This window comes from Onychostruthus taczanowskii, unplaced genomic scaffold, assembly GCF_017590055.1.
Source record: "Onychostruthus taczanowskii isolate IOZ18803 unplaced genomic scaffold, ASM1759005v1 scaffold24, whole genome shotgun sequence".
Classification (NCBI taxonomy): Eukaryota; Metazoa; Chordata; class Aves; order Passeriformes; family Passeridae; genus Onychostruthus; species Onychostruthus taczanowskii.
Window position 1 is genome coordinate 4,096,767 of NW_024499684.1, and position 27,590 is coordinate 4,124,356.

The 27,590-nt window shown below is 47.7% G+C and overlaps 1 protein-coding gene across 1 annotated transcript; it reads right to left on the bottom strand.

Annotated features, from left to right (window-relative positions):
* On the bottom strand, nucleotides 1-26,532 carry SLC7A14 (solute carrier family 7 member 14). Its single transcript, XM_041405872.1, has 8 exons — nucleotides 26,462-26,532; nucleotides 13,334-13,726; nucleotides 8,146-8,382; nucleotides 6,775-6,992; nucleotides 4,622-4,768; nucleotides 3,529-3,737; nucleotides 2,129-3,006; nucleotides 1-971 (listed from the first exon to the last, which is right to left on the bottom strand). Exons 2-8 carry the CDS (start codon nucleotides 13,635-13,637, stop codon nucleotides 649-651), a joined length of 2,316 nt encoding a protein of 771 aa, XP_041261806.1. The 5' UTR covers nucleotides 13,638-13,726; nucleotides 26,462-26,532; the 3' UTR covers nucleotides 1-648.
* Between the last annotated feature and the right edge of the window lie 1,058 nt (nucleotides 26,533-27,590).

Here is a 27,590-nt window from a genome sequence, read left to right on the forward strand (position 1 = left end):
CATGAACTGATTTTGAATAACAGTATTGGGGTTTGGGGTGTGGGGATGGATGTGGGGGAAGCACTGCTCTGTGCAGCGTGCCAGAACGGGCCATGGAAACACTGTGTGATGGAGCCAACTATGCACCTCTGAGCTACTCCCAGGGACGAGTGTGTCCATCTCCATTTTGCACCTACCCACCTCTCTGTGCCTCTGGCTCAGCTATCATTTCTAGGTGGATCAAAGGAAAAAAACACACATGCCAAGAAAGTGCCAAAAATTTTAGAGTGGCATCCCCCCGCTGCGACCATTGGGTGGACATTCCCCAGGGACAATTTGACTTGTCCCCTCATGTGGCTCCTTCCACCTCTCACCACCCTCCTGGTTTGGCACATCTCCCACTCCGCTGCCTCCACTGGTGCAGCTGGTGCTGGGAGATCAGCCAGTGCCGGGGGATCAGCCAGCATTCACCAGAACAAGACCTGACTGGTGGAGCTGGGACGGGCCAAGGGCAGTTTTGGTTCGGGGTCAACGGCAATCGCAGAGCGCGTCCCGAGTACCAGAGGTGAGCAGGGCGGTGGAGGACCCAGGGAGGATGGGGCAGGATGGGGGAGCCACGGGGACCCTTCCTCATTTCCTGGGCGGCACGGCGCCCCGCTGCCCGTCCCACTACTCGGGCGAGTAGTCCAACTCGTCGTTGGCGATCAGAGCATCCGACGGCGGTTTGTGCCGGCCTTTGCTTTTCGACCTGCCACTTGTCCGATGGCTTTCCTTGGCGCCTGCCATTTGCTGGTACGAGAAGCTCTTGTCCTCAGAAGGACCCCAGGCTGGGTAGCTCTCGCCCTCGGGGGCGAAGGAGAAGCCGTCGTCCACGGAGAAGGGGTCGACGTCCACGTCGTAGCGCTGGTAGGTGCTCTGGTGCAGGGCCTCCTCCCGGGCGCTGATCTCCAGCGTGCTGTTCCACATCCCATAGCCAAAGTAGATGAGCAGACCTGGGGTGGGCAAGAGGGAGAGGGTTGGACCTCAGCTACTCACCAACCCCGCTAACCCCACCTGATTTCACCTTCCTGCACAAATGCTTTCACTGGCAGCAAATATATCCAGACATCTGATTTCCAGTGGATCATGGGATTAACCTACATCTGCACAGAGAAATCCAGACTCCACATGCCATGGACTAGCCATGGAGGACTAATCTCTGCCAGAAAAACCAATGAGATGTCCCATCCCCAACAGCCATGGGTGGGCTGGTGGAGCTTATCACACCTAATGCAGTGGTTTAATTGATTAGTTTCCACTGCTGGTAGCTCAAGAGGTGTTCATTATACCCACAGAGGAAAGAGCTTAATCACAGCAGATTAAATTGATGCTTTGGAGTAATATTTTTTTCCAGGTAGAAGGGCTTTCCCTGGATTTGCGGCTTCATGTGTTGACTTCAAGAGCCAAAAAAGCACTGAGTATGTCTTCTCCAGCCCAAAAATGCAGATAACAGCCCCTGCCCAATGGCTCAACTTGGAGGAGCTATGAGATCTGCTTTATTCTCTTGCGCTTGTGGACTAAGTGGATTGCAAAGTAAAGCACTATGGATATGCTAGATTCCTGGTTATGTGTCAGAAAGCCTAAATGTGAGGAAAAAAAGGATCCACAACAGAGTCTGTGAGTCCTAAGATGCCCCTACCCCAAAGATAAGAACTTGGGCTAAAAGGAGATACAGTCTACAGATCTGACTTTCCCAGGGCTTCTAGGATTGGGCAGCTCTGGACTTTGGAAAAGCAGTGCTGAAATACTGGTGTGGGCTGCTGAAAAGCTGAAGTGGGTGACTGAGCAAGAAATCAGGCTGATTTCTGTACAAAACCTGCCTGTGAGGCAATTTGCAGAACCCGCCTACTTTACATCAAAAAAGCCATCAAAATAGTCACCTTTTCATGAAACTGATGTTTTCTGGAGGTGTAATTTTCCATTTAGCTGTGGTTCAGGGGCTGGATAAAATCAGATTTCTAAAAACTTTAGGATGGCAAGGGGCAGATGAGAAGGACTGGGTATTTCCCAGGCATCAGCCTATGCACTCTAATTAGGGAAGTTGTTATTATCAACACCCTTCCAAAAGAGTGTCAGTGAAAAAATCAAAATAAATGAACCTGGGACTCACCCACAAAACACCAGACAGCAAATCGGATCCACGTGACTGTGGAGAGCTTCAGCATGAGATAGATATTCACCAGCATGGCGAAGGCAGGGACGAAGGGCAGACACGGGGCCATGTAGGGCAGCTTCTTGGGGTTTTCTGGCTGCTGCAAGATCACAAACACCAGCACAGCGATGAGCAGGACCATCAGCACCACCAGGAGGACAGCCCACCAGCTCTGCTCAGAAATGTAGTCTGACCCAAAAATGATGAAGGAGCAGAAGATGAACATGAGGACAAAGAGCAGGAGCACACAGGTGGTGACCGTGTGGCCCGTGGCCGCCGTTGGGCGATCCATTTTACCCGGCAGCCCGAGGTGGATCCGCATCGTGTAGTACCGAGGGCCAATCAGCTTCTTCAGTTTGATGAGATAGATGTTCTCAGACTCATCTGCCTCTATCCCCGAGGTCATGTCGACGGTGCCGTAATTGGGGTGATTCACGTTGTAGGCGGATTTATCGGATTTCCCAATTAGCATCTCGTTATCTCCTAGCGACGGCAGATTTTTTGCCCCGCACGTGTTGGTCGGTGGGCCAGAGAACTCCTCTCCTTCGCTCCCAGGAGAGCAAGCTTCCTTCTCACAGTCGGCCAGGATGCCCTCCTTCTTCTTGGTGTGCTCCTCGGAGAGGAATTTGACGAAGCCGTCGATGTCGCTCTCGGGCTGGTACCGCAGGAGCAGGACGCAGACGGACACCAGCGTGTAGGCGAGCAGGGTGCCAATGGACATCATCTCAATCAGGTCCCTCAGGCTGACCAGCAAGGAGAGCAGAGCTGCCAGGAACCCGGACACGATACAAGCCACGACAGGGGTCTCTGTGTAAGAGCTGACGTGGGACAAAAACCTGGGGCACAGAACAGTCACAGAAAGTTAAAATCACAGAGGTTTCCTGTTGCAATAACCCTTCCCTGGTTGCAGGGGACAGTCTCAGGGATCCCTTCAGGTCTTGCTGCTTTTTGGAACTTTAATTCCAGGTGGGGAATGGCAACACTGCTGAAGTTGAATTTGGAGTTAGATCTGGGTCTGACCAGCTCTGCAAGGAGCACTTGGATACTTCCCAGATTTTATCCATATAAACTGCTCTCCTTTGCAAGTAGCTCTTGAATTAAACACTCATCCCCACATAATCAAAATCTCTGGGTAACAGCACCAAATGAGAAACTCTAGGGTAGACTGCTTCCTGATATTTTCCCCTTAGGACAATGCTTTGTCTTGTGCCCCACTCTGCACCCACCTTGTCTGTGCATGCCCACTGCTCCCTGCAGTGACAACACTGTCAGGGTGTTGGGACCCCCAAACCCTCCAGCACAATTTCCCCTCAGATCCTAAGAGGCCAGAAATAAATGCCAGCATGGGTATGACTGACCTGAAGAGCAGCCCATCACCAGCCATGGCGTAAATGACTCTGGGCATTGGGAAGAGGGAGCCCAGCAAGCTGACGGTGAGGCCGGCCACGGACCCAATGGCAACGATGAATTTGGCTGCATAGAAGCCATGGACCACGAACATTTCCATCAGTGGGGACTCGGTGTCGATGGCATCGTAGGGCACCATCAGCGTGAGGATCATGCTCACCTGGGCAAGGCAAGAGGAGCAGAACAGGGGTGTCAGCATCAGCACTGGGGGCTGCTGGGGATTCTCAGGGTGGAGGGGATGTAAAATGCTGGAATTAGGTCTGTTTGCACTTTGCTGTAGGGTGGTTAATCCCAAAAACTGTGGAGTCTTAGTATTTGCTACTCAAAAGCAAGAAGGGGATGCTTGAACCTCACTTGAGGGGTGATGCAGGAGTCAAGTGGGACTGGTGAGGCTGGTGGGACTGGCAGGGTTAGTAACACTCACTTTGGCTGCATTCCTGTGTGGGAAATAATGCTGGGGCAGACCCCAAATCCAGACTGCATTGCTTGGAGCAGCACTCTGACCCTATTGGAGTCAAAGAATTTGTTTTCATGAGAAGCCCAGTCCCATGCGGGAGAGATGAGTTTCTTTGAAATGATCAGAACAGTGTTTTTTTTCTTTCATAACTAATTTTTGCTCTTTTGCAAGGACAAACTCTGAGCACAGGCATGCTTTTATTGGGGTGCAGAGCAGTGCAATCTCACACAGCCATCCCTGCCTATCCTTCCCTCACTTGGATCCTCTCCCATATCTCCAGCAGAGGCAGTGCTGCTTTTCCCAGAAACACAGAGAAAGGATGCTGCAATGCTGCTGCTCCTTCTTTGCTTCTCTCCTGGGTGCAAAAATAGCTGTGGACAGGGATGAGAAAAAACTGCCTGCCACCAGGTCCCTGCAGCTGGCAGAGGGGTCTTGTCAGGTGACAGGAGCCTGGGGACAAATGGAGAGGAGCCTTGGCAGGCGCTGTGCAGGTGCCCAGAAGGACTCACATGGTACATATATATATATATATTTACATGCATACATACATATTTATGTACACTCACACCTGTGCAGGGACTACTTACAGACACATAAGCTGTCAGGCACGTGACGAGCGAGGCTGTGATGGCGTAGGGGATGGAGGTGTTGGGGTTCTTCGCCTCCTCTCCCGTGGTAGCAATGATGTCGAAGCCAATGAAGGCGTAGAAACAGGTTGCAGCCCCCTTGAGCACCTGTGGGGAGGATCAAACATCTGGGTGCCGGGAGGGAGGCTGGCACCCAGCCAGGGAGAGGGAGCTGAGCAAAAATGGAGCAGCGCTGTTGTGCCTTGTGTGAGCTAAAGGGTGAGTGGCCACAGGTCAGGGAGTGTACATGTAGCTCTGGGGACTGACCCTGGGAGCACCCCTAGCCCACTAATCTGGTCTGGGGAAAAGATTTCAACCTGTGCCCTGAGCCATGGAGGCATCTGCAGCTCACCCCACAAACCTGCAGTGCCTGAATACGCGGGGAGATCCTGCCAGTGTCAGAGGAGACAATCAACCAATTTCAGGTTTGCTTTAACAATCCTCCACCCCAAATCCATTTTTATGAGTAGGGATCTGGAACATGTTTGCATGTTCTGCCTTAGCAAGATGTCTCATGTGGCAGCAAGATCTGCTTGCAGAGGAAGCAGGAGAGAGCAGCAGCTGTCAGATGTGAGCCGCTTCCCAAACAACCTCTGTTTTACTTGGAAGCTGCAGACAGGTTAGGAGCACACATTGGAGCACTTGGATGAGGAATTATTTGTACTGTTTGGTTATTTTTTTTTTAATGTGATTTTTAAAAATATACAATATTAGCGAGGACATTTATAGGAAAGGAATGCTGGAGCAGGGTGAAGACTGCCTGGCTGATCTGGAGCTGTGAAAGCCTTGGAGCTTGCTGGGTACCACCTGTCCATCACACCTCTGTCATCTGAGCTGTCTAGTGATACTGCACACAGTAAAACTCACCTCTTTCAGGGACTGCCTGTAATTACCCTTTTAAAATATGCCCTATGCTGTTGGGGTTCTCACACTTGTGCTTGGTGATGGATTTACTTTTGCAAACAACTTGTGAGACAATGCACCTGAAAAGGATGAGACCACCCTACTGAGTTGTTTTGTGTTTTGAATATGCATCTATCTTTTAGAACTATTTTTTTTTTTTTTCATGCCAAGAGATATTTGATGTACTGAATTGGAGCAAAAGAGATGTCTATCTTTTAGAACTATTTTTTTTCCATGCCAAGAGATATTTGGTGTACTGAATTGGAGCAAAAGAGATATTTTCTGTTTTCTCTTTTTCACTATTTGATGTACTGAATTGGAGCAAAAGAGATATTTTCTGTTTTCTCTTTTTCACTCCTGTTGCATGGTATAACAACCCAAGTGCAACCCAAAGGTAAATATGATCTCTGTTCTCAAGTAAGCCTCAGAGCTCTTCTCCTCACTGTTGTTCTCTGGCAAAGAGGTATTGATTTACTGGAGGAAGGTGCAGGGACTGTATGGCAGTTTGGGACCCTTTCAATAACCAAGATTCGTGGTTTACTTTACTTTCTTGCTTATTTTTCTGCACAAAACCCCAATGGAGTTGAGCAGTGTAAATCTGAGAAATTATCTTGGGTTTAGGCCAGCTGAGATATTTTCAGTCTCTGTTCATCCTTGGATAAAAACCAGTGCAAGCAAGCTAAAAAAGCCAAATATGTCCAAATTCTCAGTAAGCTTTGAGGGAACATCCATAAAATAAGTACTGGCAGGTGGCATTATGAAGTGCTCAAAACAAATACTTGAGAACATTGTTGTTGAAAACCAGCCAACAAAAGTATCTCCCCGCTCTGCAGAGGCTGAGACAGCTCTCTGGAGTGCCCTGTCTCAGAGAGCCACAGCATTTTGCTCCATTGCCTGGCAATTAATTTCCTTGGGGATACCTCCATGTGGAGTTTGACTCTGCAGAAGGACATTTTGGAAAAGTTCTGGCTTTATGCTAAGAGGAGTTAGGAGATGAAGCATTGCCGTACTCTTTGGGTTTGGTGGAAAGAGCAGGTCTGGATCCAAGCCTGCACTCCTGGGATTTGGAGGTCTCTGGCCAAAGCCCAGGTGGATTTAGCAGGGCTGGGTTCTGGAGGGTACAGCAGAATTGGGGTGTGTACACCATGAGCAAGGCTGAGTGTGTGGCAGCACTTAGGTGCTGTGTGTCCCTCTGTGCTCCCAGGACTTACCCCCGGCCATCCAAATGGCAGGAATTGCCCTTCAGCCCAGTTGTCACTTTTGATGTAGAACAGACCAGCAATCATGATGAAGACCCAAACTGCCAAGTTAATGACATTGAGCACGTTGTTCAGTCCCACTGAGTTCTTCACCCCCATGGCCACAATGATGGTGACAATGACAGCAATGACCAGAGCAAGAAGGTCGGGGTACGACTCCTCTCCTTTCCCTAAGTGAGAGAAAAGAGATGTGCTACTCTCCATCCACAGAATATCCAGGAACTCTGGGGAAGAGTTTTAAACACTTTTCAGACCTTGAAGTTTTGCAGAACTCTTTGGTCTCATTGCAAAAGTGGCCTCCAGAGGCCCATGTCTCCACTAGATAAAGTTGTTTAATTAAGGTGATAAATCTCGGTGTCTCAAGACACTGTTCAGACTTTTGGGAGAGCAGCAAACCAATGACTGTGTCCCAATTTGCATAACATGTATCTGCCAAGTACTCATTAAAAATCAATCAGCTATGAAGTTTTCATGACACAGGACAGCTGGCTGGTTTGCTTGCTGGTAGGATTCATGGACTGTTGCTGGAACTGCTGGTCATGCAGGACCACCACAGCCCCCAGTCCCCAGCAGTGCAGCAGACACCAGCTTGTGTTCTCTAACAAAATTCTGGGTGTGCCTCAAGGGGATCAAGCAGAGTGTTTGCACTGGGTGAAGGGTTTTTGTGCTGCCCTTACTCTCCGTCATTCAACTATTTCTGTGCATGCATTCCAAATGCCAGCTCATCCCAAAGGGGCTCAAAGTATCCCATATCCCATCCCATCTCCAATCCTGCCTGTGTGCCAGGCTGCTGAGGCAAAACACCAGAGCCAGACAGACAGTAAATAATGAATGAAGCCTGATATCCATGTCTGACTCCTGATGAGTTTCCAATTACTTTTCAGGCCCGAATTAATGGAGGTGTCTCTGTGTCACCATGATATTTTATGAAAAATTCCTTTGCCCAGGATTTCTTCTCCTGGGAAGATGAGAAGCCTCAGAGGAAAAGAAAAACAATATAATCTGGCTGCTTCTCCCTGTCTTTTGCTGCTTTGGAATGTGGCAGGTGCATCTTTGATTGGTTCCATGTGAATTGTTCTTACTTAAAGACCAATCCCAGTCCAGCAGTGCCGGACTCTCTGGTCTGTGACGGGTTTTTATTATGCATTCTTTTCTAGCTTTCTGATGCATCCTTTCTCTATAGTCTAGTATAGTTTTAGTATACAATATCTTTTAATATAATATAATATGATACTAAGCCTTCTAAGAAACATGGAGTCAGATTCATCTCTTCTCTTGTCCTGGAGACAAACATCACCAACACCTCAGCCCAGCAGGACGCACCCAGGCCGTTGAGCGTGCCCACGCTGTTGATCATCCAGCGGCTGATGGTGTGGTTGGCCAGCGAGTCAAACATGCTGCTGAGGGCGCTGGCACCCGCGGCCGTCCCGATCAGGTACTCCAGGATGAGGTTCCAGCCGATGAAGAATGCCACGAACTCCCCCACGGTCACGTAGCTGTAGGTGTAGGCAGAGCCCGTAGTCTTGGGGACCCGCACGCCGAACTCGGCGTAGCAAACGCCTGTTTGGAAAAGCAGGAAGAGGTGTAAGGAAAAAGGGAAATGGAAAAAGTAGAACTGCCTTGGTGCCACCTTCCCGGTGGTGCTAGCAGGTGTCAGGAGCGCAGACAACATCAGGAGCACTGGGAGATCGCATGGTGACCCTCCTTCCCCCGTTTCTTGGCTTAAAAACCAGAAATATTTCCACTAGGAAATATTTCTGGGATTTTCTTTTTGAGAAGACACAGTTCAAACCAGCCAGACGTTTACATGGGATCCTGGACCAGTGCTGCACGGTCTCATCCCAGAGGAAGATGCCACAGGAGGGCTTACAGAAGGGTACACCTCTCTCTGTCCCAAACTTCCAATCCCCAAACACTCATCCTGCATTACTGCTCTGCAGATCCAGGCATGAGCACTGTCCTGATCATCCCTGCTTTTGTTCATACCCAGGCAAGAGGAGTTTGAAGACGTCTTACATAGAGAACATAACTTATTTTAACACTTAAAAAATATTTTATTTAAGTCTTCTAAGGAATATTTGCAAAACTAACTGTGCAGAAGAAGAAAAGAAAAGCAAAAAGAAGTATTTAACTGTAAATGTTTGGGAGGAGAATTCATCAGACTTCAATAATTTTTGAACTCCTTGTGTGCTTACTATGTCAGGAAAATTTTTAATAAAAACTTGACCTTGACACGTTGATGTATTAAAACAACCATTAGCTTTTAAAAAAAAAAATAATGGATTAACTTAGTCTCAAATTCCCCAAATATTATTCTGAAGAAGTGCTGGAAGGGTCCTGCATGTTTAACATTGATTAGGCCCCTGCCCCAAAGACCCCAGTAAAGTTCATAATGGTGAATTGGTTAAGGCTGTTACTATCATTGATTAACACATAGTAATTATTGAGCTCTCTATCAACTGATATTCTCCATTTAGAAGATAATAATTGCTTCAAATTTGCAATCAGTTTAGTACAGAGAGGGGAATGAATAATTTATAAAAATGTTATGAGGTGGCTGCTCTTCCTTAAGTGCTGTTTTTACACTGTACAAATACAGAGTTGTTGAATCTCTTAAGCTGAATTTGGTGGTGCTTGTTTTCTTGCTTTTGGAGGATTTTTATATTCCATTTACTGCTTAACTTGAATGTGGGTTGCTTTGCAATGGGACTCTTCAAAACTTGATTTCTGTAAAGCAGCCCAACGGGAGCCACAAGAGGTTTCCATCATCCATCCAGCCCTACCGACAGTCATTATTCAAAGCTGATGAAAAATGCATGTACTTGGCAAAGGTACGGCGTTCACAGATAACTACAGGACTGAATGATTTATGAAACTGGTGCTCTGACGAAGACAAGTATCTAGTTTCTCTCCTTGATGGCCTTAAAAGAAAAAAAAAAATATATATATACACACACACTTTCTTGTAGGCAGCTCTCATTTTAGCCAATGACAAGATAATGATTGAAGAAGATGGTTATCAACACACAACGATAATGCTAAAGCAAAGAAATGAATATGTATAAAATGTTGGAGTTTTTGGTTATTCTACTTGGATCCCAAAAGAGAAGGGCTGTTTTTCACTAGGGGTTGGGTACAGCAATAGGTTGAGAATATCAGCATTAGGTGTCAGTATGTATTATACACAAACATATATACAATAGATACTAATATCTGTTGCATTTGCACTGTATTATTACTATTGTTGTTGTATTAATTTTTTTTAATTATTTTTTTTAAATAATCTAACTGCACAATAAAACTGTGTTACTCAGGAGCTTGAACTCCTTGGCAGTTCAAGCTATTCAGCACCTTGTTCCCCTGTAACCAGAGGAATGCAGCTCTCCCAGTGCTCCTGCACAGCCAGCCCAGCTCTGGAACTGCAGAGAGAGGTTGGGTACATCCTCCCTGTCACAACTGTTTAATTTGGAGACAGATTTACCTTCTTCCCCCCAGTCAAGAGTGTTTGCAATTTCTGAAGAAAACAAGACAACACAGTGGTTTTTTGAAAGACCAAGCATTCTACAGAGGATAATTTCTTTTCCTTGAATATCTGCTACCCTTGTGCAATTGGTGCGACAGTCATTACACTTGTGTAATTATACAGTCACTGACATTGTTCAGCAGGACATAAACACAGCTGAGTGGTCTTGGTCTTTCCAAGATCCCACCCACAGAGCAGCCACTGGGCAGCACAACTGGTGGCATGAGAGCTGGTGCTTTTGGTGTGCTGGCATGGTGGTGGCTGTGATGTGGGTGCTGACCCTGCCACTGATACTTGGCACGAGGCTACACAGGAACCATGAGACATCCCACAGGGCACTGGCATGATGGCAGTGATGATTCAGGTGAAAAACAACTTCTGAGAGGGGCCTTTCAGCTGCTCTGGAGGTAACTCCAAATAATTCATGCTACCACACCAGAAATTCAGAGGGACCATCTCTCATCAACCAAGAGCAGCCAACTTATTGAGGAAGCATATTATTTTCATCAAGCCACTGTGCCTGTCCATTGCATTCATGATCACCATGTGCTGATAGATAAAAGGCAGCTCCATAAAGAAATCTTCCACAGAGCAAGGACTCCCATGACTCCCAGGCAGCTGCAGGTGCAGCCCCTCAGCCCAGCCCTCATCCTGCAGCCAGCAGCACCTGAGGCACATGCTCAGCTCCCCTGTTCCATTGTGCATCCTGGCTGCTGCTGATCCTGTTCCTGTACCACCATCAGGTAAGTGCGGCACTGTGCTCCAAACTAGGTTATTGCTTTAGGAGAGAAGATCACTAAAAGGATAAGAAATGGCTGGTGGGAAAGGCTGTGGAGAGAGTGATGGGTGAGATGCAAACTGCTGATTTTTCCTAAGGAGGGGTTTTGGATAAACAGGGGTGAAAGTGGGGAATGCTGGTGGTCACAGCTGATGGCAGGAGCCTGAAGTGCACTGCGGGCTTTGTGGAGAGAAGCTGGGCAAGCATTTCTACTTGAGAGATGAATGAAAGGCCTTCTAGTGAGAGAAGAGAAGAGATTGATTTGCTTTATCAGTTCAACCAATTATAGTGTGTTTATGAGTACCCTGATGAGGTATGTGTTGCTTAAAACTATGGAAGGCATAAGTGGAATTTGTTGAGTAGATGAAATTGGAAAAGTACCTTTCTGAAACCAGGCTTAATAGTGCAAAGAGGCTTCCCTGTGGCAGGGCTTCCCTATGGCTGTCTCCCTGGGAAGGCAGATAACCTTCTGGATGGTTTTGGTTTGTCTGTTTTTTGGGGTTTTTTAAAATCTAAAATCCTTCTGGGCTCACTTTTGCAAGCAGCGGGGTTTGACTTAGTGATCTGTGATGGACAAAGCAAAAACTCCTTAAAATCTGTTTGTGCACACTTGTCCAAACTCAGTGCCTGGCACACCAGGCATGACCACAACGGGAGAGCTGAAATCACATCCCCAAGGAGTCTAACAGCCCGTCCAGCTCCTGAATTCTTACTTGGCTTTACTTGCCAAAAAAGTGTTGCTGTTACAAACAACAGCAGCGTTAACGATGAAGTGAGGAAGCAGCCAAGGAGACTATCAAAACACTGCATCCCTCACAAAACACTTTCCCAGGGCTACAAAAGCAAGGGGAGATGAAAGCGGAGTGGGAAGCGGCGCAGGCTCCTGTGGGCAAAGGCGGGAGGAGCTCACGCGGGGCAAGGCTCACGTCTGGGGTGAAAAAACCCCTTTTGGAGAACAGAGTGTTTTTGTTAGTAGAGACCCACCCAAACTCCCTTTGCTCTTGGTTTGCATCACCGCCAACAAAACCTTTACAGAGGAGAGAAAGCAGGCGGTGGGGAAGGAGAGACACTGATGCTATCTACTGCCTTGGATAAAAAACAAGCATTTTGGTTCATTTGTTGTGTTGGGCACCCAAAATAAACGCTGGATCTCAGTGCAAACTCTCAGCTCTTGTTGTGGGCTTTGGAGAGAGCCTGAGGACTATCCCTAGGCTGGGCCAGGGTTGTGTCTCTGGGCTGCAGGGACATCAGGGGTTCAAACTCCCACTCACTTTGGTGGGATCTCAGTGGAGATCTGCAAACTCCAGAGAAAGACCATGATGTGCTTCCACGTCTCATGACAAAAATCCAGAGTTTTGAAAAGCTGATCTGGGTCACTTCGCTGTGTTGGCTCTTCTATCAAAGCCTTTTGCCATTTGCTCAGGTTTCTTTATCCAACTCACAGACAAAAGCTGGATACCAGACTGACACAGCATGCAAAGTCCTCTGAGTAGAGAGAGCAGGAACATCACATCATCGTGTTAGCACTGATCTGGAAAGGACAAATGCCAGCAGTACTGGCTTCATGGAGAAACTGCAGCTTGAGCCATATGCTCAGCTGGGTTCCTACGGAGGAGATAGAATTCACCGTGTTTTCACTAAAATACATCATTTCTCTCTCCCTGCACATTTGTTTGCTGTTTGGTTTTTTTGTTCTTTTTTTTTTTTTTTGTTTGGAAATTCAAAGACTGACCCTGAATGAATGGGAGCCAATGAAATCAACTCCAGAACTAACTGAGCAATTTTTTAACTGTTAGCCATGTCAACAAAAGAAGCTGGCCCTGGTACTGCCCAAGCCACTGACATCTTTCCTGTTGGAGCTGAGTCTCCTACAAGCTCTCGCTCCAGTGCTGTGGCTTGGCCACACTCACGGCCTAGGACACACTCTGCAAAACTCTCAAATATCTCAAAAATATTGCCCACAGGCTGCATTATTGTAGAAGCCATTGGCAGCTGATCAGGATAATGCTTGGCTGCTGGTTCCCAGTACAAGGTTTGGTCTGATATTTTGACAACGAGGGACAGCACACCCCATGAGCTGTGTGAGACCTGTGGGAAACGGTTTTGAGTTGCTTGGGAGGGTGCTGCCTCCTTGTAGCTTATGATGGTGGATAGGTGTCCGCCCATGAAAGGAGAGGATGCAGGAAATGGCACATTACCCAAAACCTCACCTGACAAGATGGACGCGACGGCAGCGATGATGAAGGACACAATGACGCCGGGCCCCGCCATCTCCTTGGCCACCAGGCCGGACACCACGTACATGCCGGTGCCCACGCAGCTCCCGACGCCCAGGGAGATGAGGTCGAGGGTGGTGAGCACCTTGGCCAGCCGGGCGCCCTGGCTGGCCGCGGCCCCGCTGCCCTCCAGCATGGACTCCACGGGCTTGGTGCGCAGGACGCGGGCGCGCAGGGCATGGCCCGCCGCCCCCCAGGGCACCCGCCGCGGGTCCAGCCGAGAGAGGAAGCCACTCATGGTGCTGGGCTGGGCAAAGCTGGGCCACGGACAGGGTCAGCAGCACCCACTCAGGGCTGTGGCTGTGTTTCCATCCTGTGCTGGCAGCCCTGCGAGAGAGGGGAACAGAGTTTTGGACTGAAACAGCAGGAAAAAAAAAAAAGAATCAAAAGGGCTCCCTAAATTGGTTTTTGGTGGGCTCCGGTGCTGGCAGAGCTTTGTTTTGACCAATGCTGCTGGTGCTGTGGAGAAATCTCTTTTCTCCACCCTCAGTTGTTTTGTACAGCACCCTCAGTTCTTTTGTACAACAGCGATGCACTGCCCTCCTTTGTGTTCACATGGGTTTAGCCTCAGTCATTACCACAGCGCTACAAACAGCAGCGACCTGATTTCCTCCCAATTCTCATTACATGGCTTAGTTGCTGCCAAAAATGATGGTGGCTACGTGTAACTGTGAGGTGCTGGTGGCCACTGGGCCCTGGTGGGGACAGAGTGTGACTTCGAGCCTGTAGTTAAGGCAAACTGGGAGAGAAGCTCAGCAGGAGCAGTGTGGGCTCCACTGGCCACTGGGGAGTGAGTGACTGACAGCACGGCCAGCTGCAGCCATTTTTAACACTTTTAAATTATCTTGTCTGAACCCACGTGCTCTAGGATTGTCTCAACAATCGTGGCCTTGTCTTGGTTTCCTCTTTCTCTGTGCTTTTTTCATCCCCAGTCCTATTTTCAAGAACAATTCAGCAACTCCCATTCCCCCCTTCCTCCCTCCCTCCCTCCCTCCCACCCTTTCTGCTGCTCTTCAGCAAACTGTGTTGTTCTCATAGTACCAGCAGCAGGGACTTCCAGGTGACACAAAATCACTTCTTGACTTTGAGCAAACCAAGAAGAACTGACAAGCTGCAAGCTAATACAAGGGAACAGGAAAAATAGTTTATCAAATATGAATTTTTACCTGGCAGCTTCTTCCCTTTCAATACAGAAATATTCTTTTATTTTAATTGCCTTGAAGACAGAACACTTATTTTTTTCATCTTTACATCCAAAACAAATTACATTGTGTCCACAAGGCAGCCTTGTGTTGCTGAAGTTTATTAATGAAACACAGCATTCATTTCATGTTTTAGTTGATCACTGTTCAACTTGTGCTGATTTTTTACCTCGAGCAACCACAGGTTGAAAGGCTGCATGCTCCAGCTAGGAATAATAATGAGAAATTGTTACTGAGCAAATGTGGATCTTTGGGTTGAGAATAAAACCTGGGTTTGTCTTTTGGGTTGCTCAAGGAGTCAGCTGGCTGTGGGATGGGCTGGCTCACAGGTGAGGTTTTACTTTCTGGCTTAAAGGAAGGTTTTTTTGTTGGGTTTGCACCAGCCAGGATGAAACAGACCTGTTCTCATGGAATAAACATGGAAGTGTTTAGCTTTGAAAAGAACTTGAGATTATCAACTCCCACCATTAACCTACGTTCTCAAGCGCCAAATCTCTGCCTCTGTTAAATCCCCCCAAGGGCGGAGACTCCACCAATTCCCTGGGCAGTGTGTTCCAGTGCTTGACATCCCTTCCCATGAAGAAATTTTTCATAATATCCAATCTAAACCTCCCCTGGCACAACTGAGATCATTTCCTCTCATCCTGTCACCTGTTGCTTGGGAGAAGAGACTGACTCCCACCTGGTTCCAACATCCTTTCAGCTGTAGAGATCAATAAGGTCCCCTCTGAGCCTCCTTTTCCCCTCAGGGCAACGTGCTCCTGCCCTGGCACCTCCACAGTGGCTCTGCTTTGCCAGAATTGTGTTTTAGCCATGTGGAAAACAACAACTCTAAGAAAAAACACCCAAAATTAATCCTTTTATCCAAAGCATGGCACCTCTGGAGTGTGGGCTGGAAAAAGTCTTACTGTGCTTCCCACTTTCCATCCTTTATTTAATTATTTTCCTTGATCTTTGTGACTTCTTTTAGTTGAGTTTGAAAGACTTGGATTTCTGTGCTAGGGTTTGCATGAAATTTAATTAAACCAGTGAAGTAGCTGGGTCTTCAGAAGAGGTAGGATGGTGTGGGATGAAGGCATCAAAGCTTCAGGCTGGTCCTAGGTGCCATCTCCAAGTCATGCTCTGGCATGGGAAGACCTGTCCTGTGTTTTAAGTGGGATTGGGACCCCAGTTTTTCATCATCGTGTCTCTGGGTGTCTGATGAAGGCTTTGGGAAGGGTGGCATATGCTCCTTAATGAAGGAATTCACATTCACACTGGAAAAATTAGTGAATTCCTCAGCCTGAAGAGAGATGACTGATTTGGACAGCCCAGTACACTCTCAAGCCACATCATGGTATAGAAATCACTTTCTTATCAGTATTGCAAAGAACCCCAAGAGAAGACAGGGCAGTCTTGTTCTGGAATAATCTTAACTGCTAAAATGATGAAAAAAGCCTTTAAATATTTTAAATGGTTTAAATTTAAAGCGGGAACTGGCTGGTGGATTAGTGATGCACCCAGATTTAGGCTGCTGAGCTGTTCCAGCTGCCTGGGTCTGGCCTGTGACCAGGTCCTCCTGCATGGCAGCCCAACAGAGCCCTGCAATTCATGGGGTTTAGTCTTCTCCTATAAGTCATCAAGGAAAAAAAACAAAAAAACAAAAAAACCTTTCAAAACCTCTGAAATGAAATAACTCTATAATTGCTGCTATGCTCAATTAAAGCAGTCATTCAAAACTGTTTCAGATGTTTAAGCAAGACCAGCATATTGCTGCTATGTATCTTGGAAAATATCCTTTCTCTCCATTTGAAACCAGGATAAAATATGTCGTGGATGGCAACCACCTCCATGGGGCAGGGGCAGCTCACTCCTGCTCTGCTCCACTCACCCTGCCTGTCTAGAAGCAGACACTGGGAAGCAAAAGGAATTTTTACTTGTTTTGTTTTGGTTTTTTTTTAATCTCTTCACCATAAACCCAGGAAGATGAAGGGAGCTGTGGGTCAGAGGGGGCAAGCTGAAGCTGGGTTTTGGAGCTGCTCAGCTTTCCACCATCAGGCTGTTGGGGTTGGTTTTCCTTGCTGGCTGGCACTTGCTGCTGCCACCATGTGCTTGTCAGCACCACTGTTTGTACCAAAACACTCCTCTTCATCAGGGTAAATTGACTAAAACTGCAATCGAGCCAGAAGGAGAGACATAGGTGTTTACAGGCATGGATTTTCCTTAGTGTCTGGGTTGATGCTGAATTATTCCTGGTATAAAACTCGTTCTGCTGGGGAGATGCAGCACAGTGCCCCCCCCAGCATCTCCCATCCTCATCACCCCCCATGGCTCCAGCTTCTCTAGAAAATTGTCCCCAAACCACACCTGTGCCTTGGGGTGGCTTTTGATTTCCTGTTAATGACTCCCCTCTCTCCAGAAGTCTGTAGGGGTATCCATGAGCAAAGATGTCTATTAAAATCTGCTGGGAATGCGACAAGGAACAGAACATCGATGGTGGTAAATAGAACAAAGAGAGCTCCTGGTGTTGTATTGATGGAAAGCCAGGCAGGGGCACTCATTAAGAGGAAAAGGTTGGGTTTTCCCTGGTTTTCCTTGGCTCACAGAGTAATTACTGCAGAGGAAAGATTGCTGATGCCTCCAGCAGCCGGATCAGCATGGATCTGGCCCTGGCATGCAGGACACCAGTGCCCCGTTTGCTGCAGAGGTTTTTAGGGGGACAGTCCCTTTCTCCTTGCCCAGAGGAGCTGTGATTCAGAAATCTGGGATTGAAACAGGTTCCTGTGAACCCCCAAGGCAATGCCTGCTGTGGACCTCAGGAATATTAATTCTGATGTTTATGGTGCAGGAGCATCAGCCCTCAGACCCACTCCGTGCTCCAGCAGGGACTGTGTGCCAACATCACCCCCGGACAAACAGAGCCCCAAAGGCTCAAAGGGATACTGGAGGTAGCCCGAGATGATGGCAAAGGCATCTCCTGGCAGCAAACCCCGCTGCAATCCCAGAAAAAGAACAAGAAAAAAAAGGAGCAAACGTGCTAGGCTGACCTCCCTGCTGCCCCTTCCCTTTTCCCTTTAATCGTGAGCTGGGTAACGGCGGGGCGGGTTTGTCTGGAGAGGCTCAGGGGATGGATTTCATCCCAGCTCCTCCAGCAGGGAGAGGCTGACGTCAGCCGGGCAGCAGCTCCGAGCGCAGGGATGCTTCTGCCGGGATGCGCGGCCCCGAAATGTTTTCATTACGAGTGCGATTTGATTTGGAGCTTTATGCGCTTGTTTTTACAGTGCTGATCCCCAGCTGGGCTGCCACTGTAAAAGCTGGCTCTGTCTCCATCACCAGCCCTCCTAAAAGCGATTTAAAAGGCAGGCACAGAGCCGAGAGCGAGGGCTGGTCCCTGCCGGTCCTGGCGCTGCTCACGTGGGTCCAGCTTCAGCAATCTGGCCTTGTGCCTTTGCTGGTAATTTTTGGGCTTTTCTTATTTTTAATCTTTCCATTTTTACCTCTGCTCGAGCAGTTCAAATGGAGCTGTGGTTAATTTAAACTACAGTAGTTGCTAAATTAAACCACTGATAACACTTCATGTTTAAGACCAGCTTTCTCTGTGCATCAGCTGAAAAAAATTGGATATTTTCTCTGTGTCTTCTTGGAAAAATGGAAGAGAAGAGGTTGAACAGCACTTTTCTATCATGCTTCTATCAAGGTTATACTGAGTGCTTCAGCAGTGTTAGCACTGCTGTAAGATGGCTAAACATCATTATCTTCTTTTGACAAATAAGCAAAATAAATGAGGAAATGTTTATTTTTGACCAAAGACATAAGGCAAGGGTGCCATGCACCCAGAGGCAGCCCCCAGGAATTCCTAAACTTTGTATTCCAGTCTATAGTGCAAGTATTAAAAGAGCATAAATGTGTAATCCAGTGATATAATTAGCTTGTACACAGAGATCACCCTTTCTCCCTCTTCCCAGCCTTCAGGGGGATACAGTGTGATGGTTTAGCTGCTGTCCTTGCTGGGGAGAGACTGGACAGCCTGGATAATCAGGGAAAAGGCAGAGGGAAGGATGGGTCTTGCAGCTGGTGCTTCCCATTTCCTAAGTAAATAGCAAATCAATATTTGAGCACTGATCTGTGCCCATGCAGGTGAGCAATAAGAAGGGTTTGGTAGCTGAGGGCTCATCTTCCTGCCTGGATGAGGTGGGAGATGAGGTGATGCATTCAGAAGTGAAATTGGAGCGTGCCACAGGGAAGGCCAGCAGATCCCTTGATACTGAGCTGTTCTAAACTTTGCCAGCATTAATTACATGCCAACTTCACAAGCAGCTGGTCCAGGCTCCCTTGGGATCCTCTGGAGCAGCAGGCTAGTGAGAAACAGCTCTGGGACTGAAAGGAGCAGTATTTTCCTCCTTCCTAGGGGCTGGATTCGTGTGGAGCACCTACAGTTCCTACAGCCTGAATGGGATGGAAGCTGAAATATTCCTTTTGGAGATGCTCATGCACATCCTTGCAGGCACATCCTTCCCCTTGGTAAATCCACCTGTCCCAGTCCAATGTCTGGCATTTTGGTTTTCCACTTGTTTTCTGCCCTTTTTGCATGGCTACCAATCACTCCCATGGTGCAGAATAGAGTAGGAATGGATGCAGGGTATGACAGATAGAGGAGTCAGTGCATGCCGAGCTGGAATAATGCAATATGCATGAAGTGCTCTATTTGGCTTTGCAACAAAGATATTTAACCACCAGAAAGGGGAAAAAAAAAAAAAAGAAGAAGAAAAAAAAGAGCGAGAACTACAGAGTAAGAGGTATAATCAGTTTGCACATTTGCAAAAAGGTCTCGTTTTTTGCTGTTGTCTGGAGGTGGGAAGCCTTAAAAATTGCAACAATGCAGGGAAATGGCAAATCAATAGATGGGTGAGCTGAGCAGGAGGTGGGGAACCAGGAATATCTTGGAGCTGTTCTGACAGGCTCCCTCTAGGAGAGTAGTGAAACTACATGAAATGAGTAAAATTTCTTGCTCCACCAGTAAAATGGATAAATTCACTGCCTTAAAGAAGTGTGTGGTGGTTAATCTGTCTGGGTTTTCTATGGAAGCAGAAGAGAAACAATGCTAAAAATGATTAACGGTCCCCTAGACGTGCCTTGTTGAAGTCAATATTGGTTTTGTACCTGCACGTGCTCGTCTGCAGAAGGACCCTGGAGGCTCTGTGCACTTTCAAATGCTCATTTGTGGTGCTGTGTGATTTTGCATTCCAAGTGCAGATATTGATACCAGTTCTCTGAGCACAGCCTCCCCCACCTTTCTGCAGTCACAAACTGCAGTGGTGTCGAACAATGAAACTCCTAAAGGAAATTTGGGTTCACAGGTCTAGGTGCTCAGGGTTTCAAGGACCAATGTACCGAGGTTCAGGTTTTTAAACACCATGGGAGGGGTGTTTAAATCTGCCCAAGAATGCAGATTTGCCTCACACAGACTCGTAGATTCATAGAATGGTTTGAGTTGGACAGAATCCTAAAGATCACCTCATTCCAACCCAACCTGTGACATGTGCAGGGACACCTTCCACTAGAGCAGATTGCCTAGGATTCCATCCAGCCTGGCCTTGCAAATATGCTGGCACATCCTTCTGCAGCCTCAGGTTTTGGGAGTAGCAGTTCCAGACCCTGAGCTGTCACAAGAGGAGAAGCATCATCTGATTTTTCTGGAATGTAGTGAGTTGCCCATTTGCAATGCTGGGCGTAGATTCCTCTGACAGTACCACTGCCAGCAGCATCAGTGGGATGGCTGCAGCCTTGAGTTTGTGATTCTGAGCTTTTTCCTGCTTTCAGGTAGTAGGTTGTACTTTCAGTAATTACCATTTTGATGAGATAACACATTTTCTGTACCAAATCTCGCAGTGAGAATGGACAACAGTACCTTTTTATCACTGAAACTCTAGATCTGGGCTATCAGACAGTTTGCTCTAGAATTATACTCCTTTAAAAACTGTCTTTGCTTTAATAACACACAAGAGGAAATCTCTGTAATTACTGGGCTGTGTTTTCTTTTTCTTTCCTCAGTGGATCCATACTTTTACATCGCAGAATGAAAGTCATTATGGTTTGCTGCAGGCCAGACAGGAGAGCTTTTTTCATTGGACATAATTCACAGAATGGGTTATTTATTAATGTGTGAGGCTCTCTAAACAAAATGGATTTTTACTCTTGCAAGAGTCTGGCTGATACATCATTATGACAACTTATTTCATTTCTGGGTAGGGTTTTGAACCCAGTGACGAGCACACAAATCTTTCAGTAAAGAACTGATTTAACACTAAGGCTTTGTCATCCAAACAAGGAAAAAATTCCCCTCTATATCAAATACAGGATCTGAAAATCCACTGTTTTTAAACCTCTAGTTTTATTTTGAAGATTGCTGGTTTTGTAGAGATTCCTTTATTCCCCACTAAGAAACTGCTGGGCTTTTTCCTCTCAGTGCTGACTCTCACTCACCAGCAGTCTTTCCACCTTTCTGTAATAATTCAGTAGGAGTCTGAACTGGTCTTTTACACAGTAAGCACATCAAACTTACAAACACCATTACTCGCTCTTGCCGAGTTTCAAATGCATTTATCTTTTGTACGTGCACATGGTCTCATTAATTACTTATCGTGTTCCATCAGCAGTTGTACAAATGTAATTGATTATGCCTCACTGCCCCACTTCCACTATTTTGGCTATCAGCTAATTAATGCAGGAGAGGATCTCAAACAACTGCTTTCCTCAGAAGAAGCTGGAAAAATGTATTCTTCAATCCCAAGCCTACTAAAAGTTCCAGAAGAAGCAGTAGTAGCATATGCAAATCAGTGGGAGATTTTTGCATATGCAAATAGGAGCCTTGAGCTGGGGGGAATTTGGCTGGTTGCAACCTGTGTCTAAATTCCTCAGCAGAAGCCTGAGGTAGGTTCAATGCATCTCCAAGGAAGTGAATAGCAGCTCCTGCTGATTTTATTACATTTTGCTGCTTATTCTTCTTATTCACTAGGACAAAATCCCCTTGCCTTACATGAGTAATTCTGCTCCATTTCAGCACAACCGATTATATGAGTAATGTGATCACAAGTGGATCAAAGATGATGATTTAGAATGGAGTTCATATGTTTAGTCATTCATCACCATCAGTCAAGCAAAGGCACTGCAACACCTAAGTGATGTGTAATGTGAGTAATACCTGGTGCTGGAGCAGGAGGGCTTTTTTCCCAGTGAGTTACAAATTTACTGCAGACTAACACTAAATCAGTCTCTAGGATGGTACTAGAGGAGCAGAATTAAATGAAGAATTATGTGTTCTTAAAAGTGATAATAGCATAAAAGTTAGAGTATGAGAATATTCCTGAGCAATGCACATGCACTGCCTGGAGATGTCCTTTTGTAGCAAGGGAATTGGTGTGAGCCAACTAGATTTTTTTTTTTTTTTTTAATTTTCTTTTATTACCTCTTTCACTGAGATTTTTGTCTCCCAGCTACAGTCAGTAGAGTGTCCCCACGGTGTGCTGCCCTGCCTGGCAAGCACAATTCCACTGCTGTGCCTGCACATGAGTGAGAGGAGAGCTGCTGGAATGCTGCTGCTGTAGCTCCTGTTTGTGCCAGAGCTCCCAGCCAAAGGACATATTGCTTCTTTCTGTCTTAATTTCCTTCGAGCAGAGCTGGTGACCCTGCTTATTAATTGCACATCTCCCAGTCCCTGTTGCTTCCCAGCCAGTTGTTTAATGAGTGGAACATGTCTGCTGGTGCCCAGGTGTCTTAGACAAGGCTCTGGAGATTCCAGATGCTTCCCGAGCCCGTCGCTCCAGGGCTGGAATGGTGTGAGACCTGTGCCCAGAGCTTCCTGCCTGTTCCCACCTGGGAGGGAAGGACAGCCAGGAGAGGCAGATGTTTCCTTCACTACCACACCAGGATGCCCAAATCCTGCCTGGAGCCACCCTGGCATTGCTGAGCACCACGGGGCAGTGGCCCATCTAGCACAGCTCAACAGGTCCAGCATTAACACCTGGTTCAGCAATGCTCAGGCACACGTTCAAAGCTAAATTTTAATTGTGCTGCAGGTGTGCAAGTGGTGCACAAAGGGGTGTTTCCATCCTCAGCTTTAAAAAACTTTGTTGAGGAAGACTCAGCCCACACCCAGGAAGCTGAGGATGTGCAGGAGGAATGGCCCAAACCACCAACTGAGGTCATGGTCACCAATAAACAAGAGCCAATGGCTGCTGAAAGGGGCTGTCCTGAGGCCATGTGTGGTTTTATAGATTTTTACTAAAGTTTTGACACAGATGCACTCATAGGCAGTTGTAGCATGGCAACAGAAACCCATTTCCCTGTAGGCAGCAAGCCACTTTGATCCTGTCCTCTCAGAATTAGGATGTGGTGCTGGAAACACATGTGCTGCAGAAGCTCTGCTGTTCACCTGCCAGGTGGATTTAATTTATGGTATCATGACTTTCAATGAATTATGGATACAGTGACTGTGCAGAGGAACAGAAACAATGGAGTCATGTGCTGTGTGGCTCCACCTCGCTGGCTTTGTTTCATAAGTGCCTGGGCTTTGCTCTGACAGTTTTATTGTGGGGAAAAAATTGTTTTCTCTTAGAGATGTTCCAGCCTGGTGACAGCAGGGGATGGGCTGTGGTGGGGACATAAATGCTGGCCAGAGCACCCAGTCCCCTGAAGAATCTGGAAGCAGGGCTGCTATGCAATAAGCCAAGGAAACTCAAGAGAATTTTTCTCAATATACAAGAGAAAAATTACAGTTTTCAGTTCTTTCAGTTTTGGCATTTTCCTGTTGACAACCACAGCTTAGCTATGTCTAATTCCTTGTAAACGAAAAATGTCTTGGGACTCTCTGTGCATCTGAGTCTGCTCCCATTTACACGTGGGTGGTTTAATGAGTTCAGCAGACTCACCCTGGACTGAGGTGAGACTGGCCAGGTTTCCATATCCATAGGAAGCAGCTGAAAAATGCCTGCTGTATTTCTGGGCTCTGGATACTTTGCATACCTGTGATCTCCCTCTCACAGACTGACAAGCTCAGACCCAACCATGGCTTTATGTATTATAGAGGGCACAAATCTGGGAGTGATTTGGGGTTTTAAATTTTTTTTTTATTAATATGAGAGTCACACACGCTGCCCCTCTGCTCATGTTGTTTTTGTGTGACATACAGATCCCACTGCTACGCACAGCTGAAGAAGTATTTGCTTTGTTTTTACATTCTTGTTTTTAAAATGTCTTAATAATCCAAACAACAATATGTTGCTTAAACATTCCGATGATTTTAATATCTCAGGTACTCAGAAAGCAAAGTTTTGATTATTTGGGGACTAATAAATCAGTTACAGACTGCTCTGTTATCCTCTTTTATTTTTTTTTTTTTTTGATTGGCATCTTGAAGAGCTCAGGATTGTGTTTACGTTTGTGTAAGTTCTTGGCATCCTATTTGCTTGAATGTTGCAGGGCTTCAGAGAAAAACCATTAATTTAGCTATTAGGAGGCTTTCCTGTTCTCATTGAATTTTCTAGAAAATCTCCTGTTGCCTTTAAGGGAGCATGGAAGAGATTTTGTTATATGTGCGTGATTTCAGAACTGAGAAAACAGACTGTCTTCAGAAGGAAGTAGTGTCAAACCAGCCTACAAATATATCCTTTAAACTGATTTTGGCTGGAATCCTTCCTGATATGATCCCATCTGAGACTCTGAAGTTACACAAAGAATAAATTTTCATCATTTTCATATAATCCAAAAAAAATTAGAGAAGGATAAGATATGTCTTGACTTGAGAGTCATGAATAACTCCCTGAGGAGAATGATTTATGTCTTAAAATGCTTCACTTTATGCAACATGCACAAAGAAAGATATTATTTTGGGAGAGAGTTAATTAATGAGATCAGTTGGAAAACTGGAGTATTCAAAATAAAATTTGGTAACTTATTAACTCTGCTCTTGGCATGTGGTTAAAGATCCCACCCACTGGGGGGGTAGTAGTTATCTAGAGGGATATCTGGGGCACCTGGAATTAAAGTTGTAACATCTCTGTGCCTTATTTGGGGAATTAAGGACCAAAGGTACCATAAAATCCTCGGAGTTAATTCTGTCTGAGTCTCAGGCCATTAGTTTCCAGGCAATTACTGCTGCAGGGAGCTCAGTGCCTTGCTTTGCCTAAGTTGCATATTTTGGGAGGACATCAAACCTTGACACAAACAGATGGAGAATCCAGCACATTTTCTGATGGCTCCTTCATCAGGTCATCAGCACTCCTCTGTTCAAAAATGTGATGCCTCCCTTAAACTGGAATGTTTTGGCTTTAGCATCTCGGCAGCAGCTCGTGTTGTGCCTCTCTTTGGCAGACAGAGGAATAACTCAGTGCCTGGTAATTTCTTTCTGTAGGCTCTTAGATTCAAGGATTCACATCACTTCCCTCCCTGCTTTTTAATGAAGTGAATTCTCAGGTGCTGTAATTCTTCCTCTGTAAGAGCCTTTCTCCAGTCCTTGACAGGTTTTGGCTTTTCTTTTCTTTTTTTTTTTTTTTTCCCCCTTACTTCCATTTTTGTTGTCATTTTTGTTGATGTCTGCTGTACTCCAGCAGTCTGTTTTCAAGGGCTGAGGTAAAATTTCCTTCCTACATCTCCACTTACTGAAGAGCAACTAAACAAGCCTTTTTTTCCCTTGTTCTTGTTCAATGACTTGTCTTATCACAGCTATTGCATCTGTGTTGTCTTCTCAGATATGTACTGCACATTTGAGTTCATGTCAAGAGGACCCAAGATTCCTTGTTTACACTATTTACTACTCATCAGTAACTGTTTTGTTGGAAAAATTTACCCCCTTTAATAGATGAAAATGGGAAATCATTCCTTGGACCTCTGCGAGAGCCCCTAATTCTCTGTTCTCCTGCAACAGATTCCCCATGGAGCAGTACATTTTAACAACAGATGCTGAGTTTAATCTAGGTAACTTTTCTCTCTAGTGTTGTTTTTGGCTTATTTGAGGGTTTTTGTTTATTTACAATATGTTTTTCAACTCTGCTAAGTCACATGCCTTAGCAATGTGTACCAATATAACAAACACATGTAAATATCTTTAGCAATCAGACTTTTGCTCTCGTGACAGTTTTTGGGCAGTTAAACAAATGCCTTGGCATGCTAAAATCTATTTGCCTGCTACTCAGGGACACTGGGAGAATTAATCACTTAATACACTAGATTAAATCAGACATGGCTCTTTTGAGACAAAAATCTTCTATGGGGTCGGCCAGACAGGGCTTCCCCCTCCTCTCCAGAGGTGCTGCTTCCAGAAACCCTGCGTTGGAGCACTGGGCACAGCCTGTGCCAGGAGGGCACCGAGTCCATCTGTATAAACTATCATTTAACAGGCCACAACACCCGGGCTGCAGAGCAGCCGTGAGAGCAGAGACGAGGCTTTTGAACAGCGCTGCTGGAGCACACCTCGCCGGGCTGCCAGGCAGCTCCAAAATACCCGTGCGGAATCAACAAACAGCACCGACTGGGGGTGACGTAAGGAGGAAGCCAACTCCATCACCGGCCTCCAAGTCGCAGGGAGTTTTGCAGGCGCCGGGGGGAGGACGGAGCCGGAGCCGGGGCTTCCGTCCGCGGGGTCGGGGCCGCCCCGTCGGGGCTTCAGCACCGCGGACAGCGCCCGCCCGGAGCCGCGGCCACACGCGGGACCGACCCCCGAGCAGCCCCGCGGGTGTCACCGGCCCCGCGGGTGTCACCGGCCCCGCGGGTGGCACCTGCCCGCTCCCTCCTCCCTCGCTGTTTCCCTTCTGCTCGGCTTCTGTTCCCCTCATTGCCCCCATCCCGCAGCGTCCCGACCTCCCCGCGGCGTGTTCCGTGCGGTCACCTGTAGCAAGAGCCGTCGCTTCGCTCAGGCCACCCGGTGTCCCTCCTGTCACTCCGTTTCTCCCCGTTTCCAATCAATCCCGCGCCGTCAGCTCCGGCGCCCCCGCCTCCTCCCCGCCGCGGAGTGCCCCGACGCTCCGCCAACACGGGGCCGCGCCGGGCCGGGGCAAGGCGATGCTGGGGCGGGATGGGGTCCCCCGGGGCCGGTGCCCCGATGCCGGGAGGAGCCGGCGCTCTCCCTTTGCCCAGCGGGGCACAAAACCGGCTCCGTCTGCGCGGCGCGGGGGCCGCGGCCGCGCTGCCCGGCGGGGCTCCGGGCAAACCCTCCCCGGGCTCGCCGCTCGTCCCCCGCACCCCGAGGGGCTCGCAGGGGCTCGGGGCCGCCCCCCGCAGCCGTTCCCTCCCCTCCCCGCGGAGCGGGCACTCACCGCGGGCGCGGAGGGCAGCGGGCGGTGCTGCGGGGGCGGCGGCGCTGCTGCTGCAGCCGGCGGGGCGGGGGGGCTGCGCCGGCACCGCCGACCCCGGCTCCGGCCGCGCACGCAAGGAGGGGGAGAGAGGGATGGAGGGAGGGAGGAGGGATGGAAGGAGGGAGGGAGGAAGGGAGGAGGGCGCTGCAGCTCCTCAATTATTCAGCGCTTCCCCTCCCCGCCTGCCGCATGTGACCGCCGGCAATGCCCGCGGGCCGTGCCGGCCCCGGGAGCGCTCCCTGCGCCGGGCTGCCGCCCCCACGGCCACCTCCCCTCCCTGCCAGTCCCCCCTGCCTGTCCAAGTGTCCTGAGGGCTGTGGGTGGCCTCCCCAGAACTGTCTGGCTGGTGGAAAAATAACTCTTCTGGCTGTCTCCTCCAGCGCAGGGCTTTCCTCACCCCGCGGACAGAGCGTGGGGAATCTCGTTTTTGTTTTCTCCTTGAGCTGCGCTCTGAGATTCGGGTGTTAATGCTGTAATCCTGGAAGAGGCAGAAATAGGACTAAAATAATGCCTCATGCATTGCAGCATGCTGTGCTGTCTAGCTCTCTGCACAGCCCAGCTGGGAGGAATTAGGTATCAGGTGCAGGATATATTTAATATTTTATACCCGTAGCTACTTTAGAGGATAGCTGAAATTCACGATCAAGATTATTCCTTTTTGCA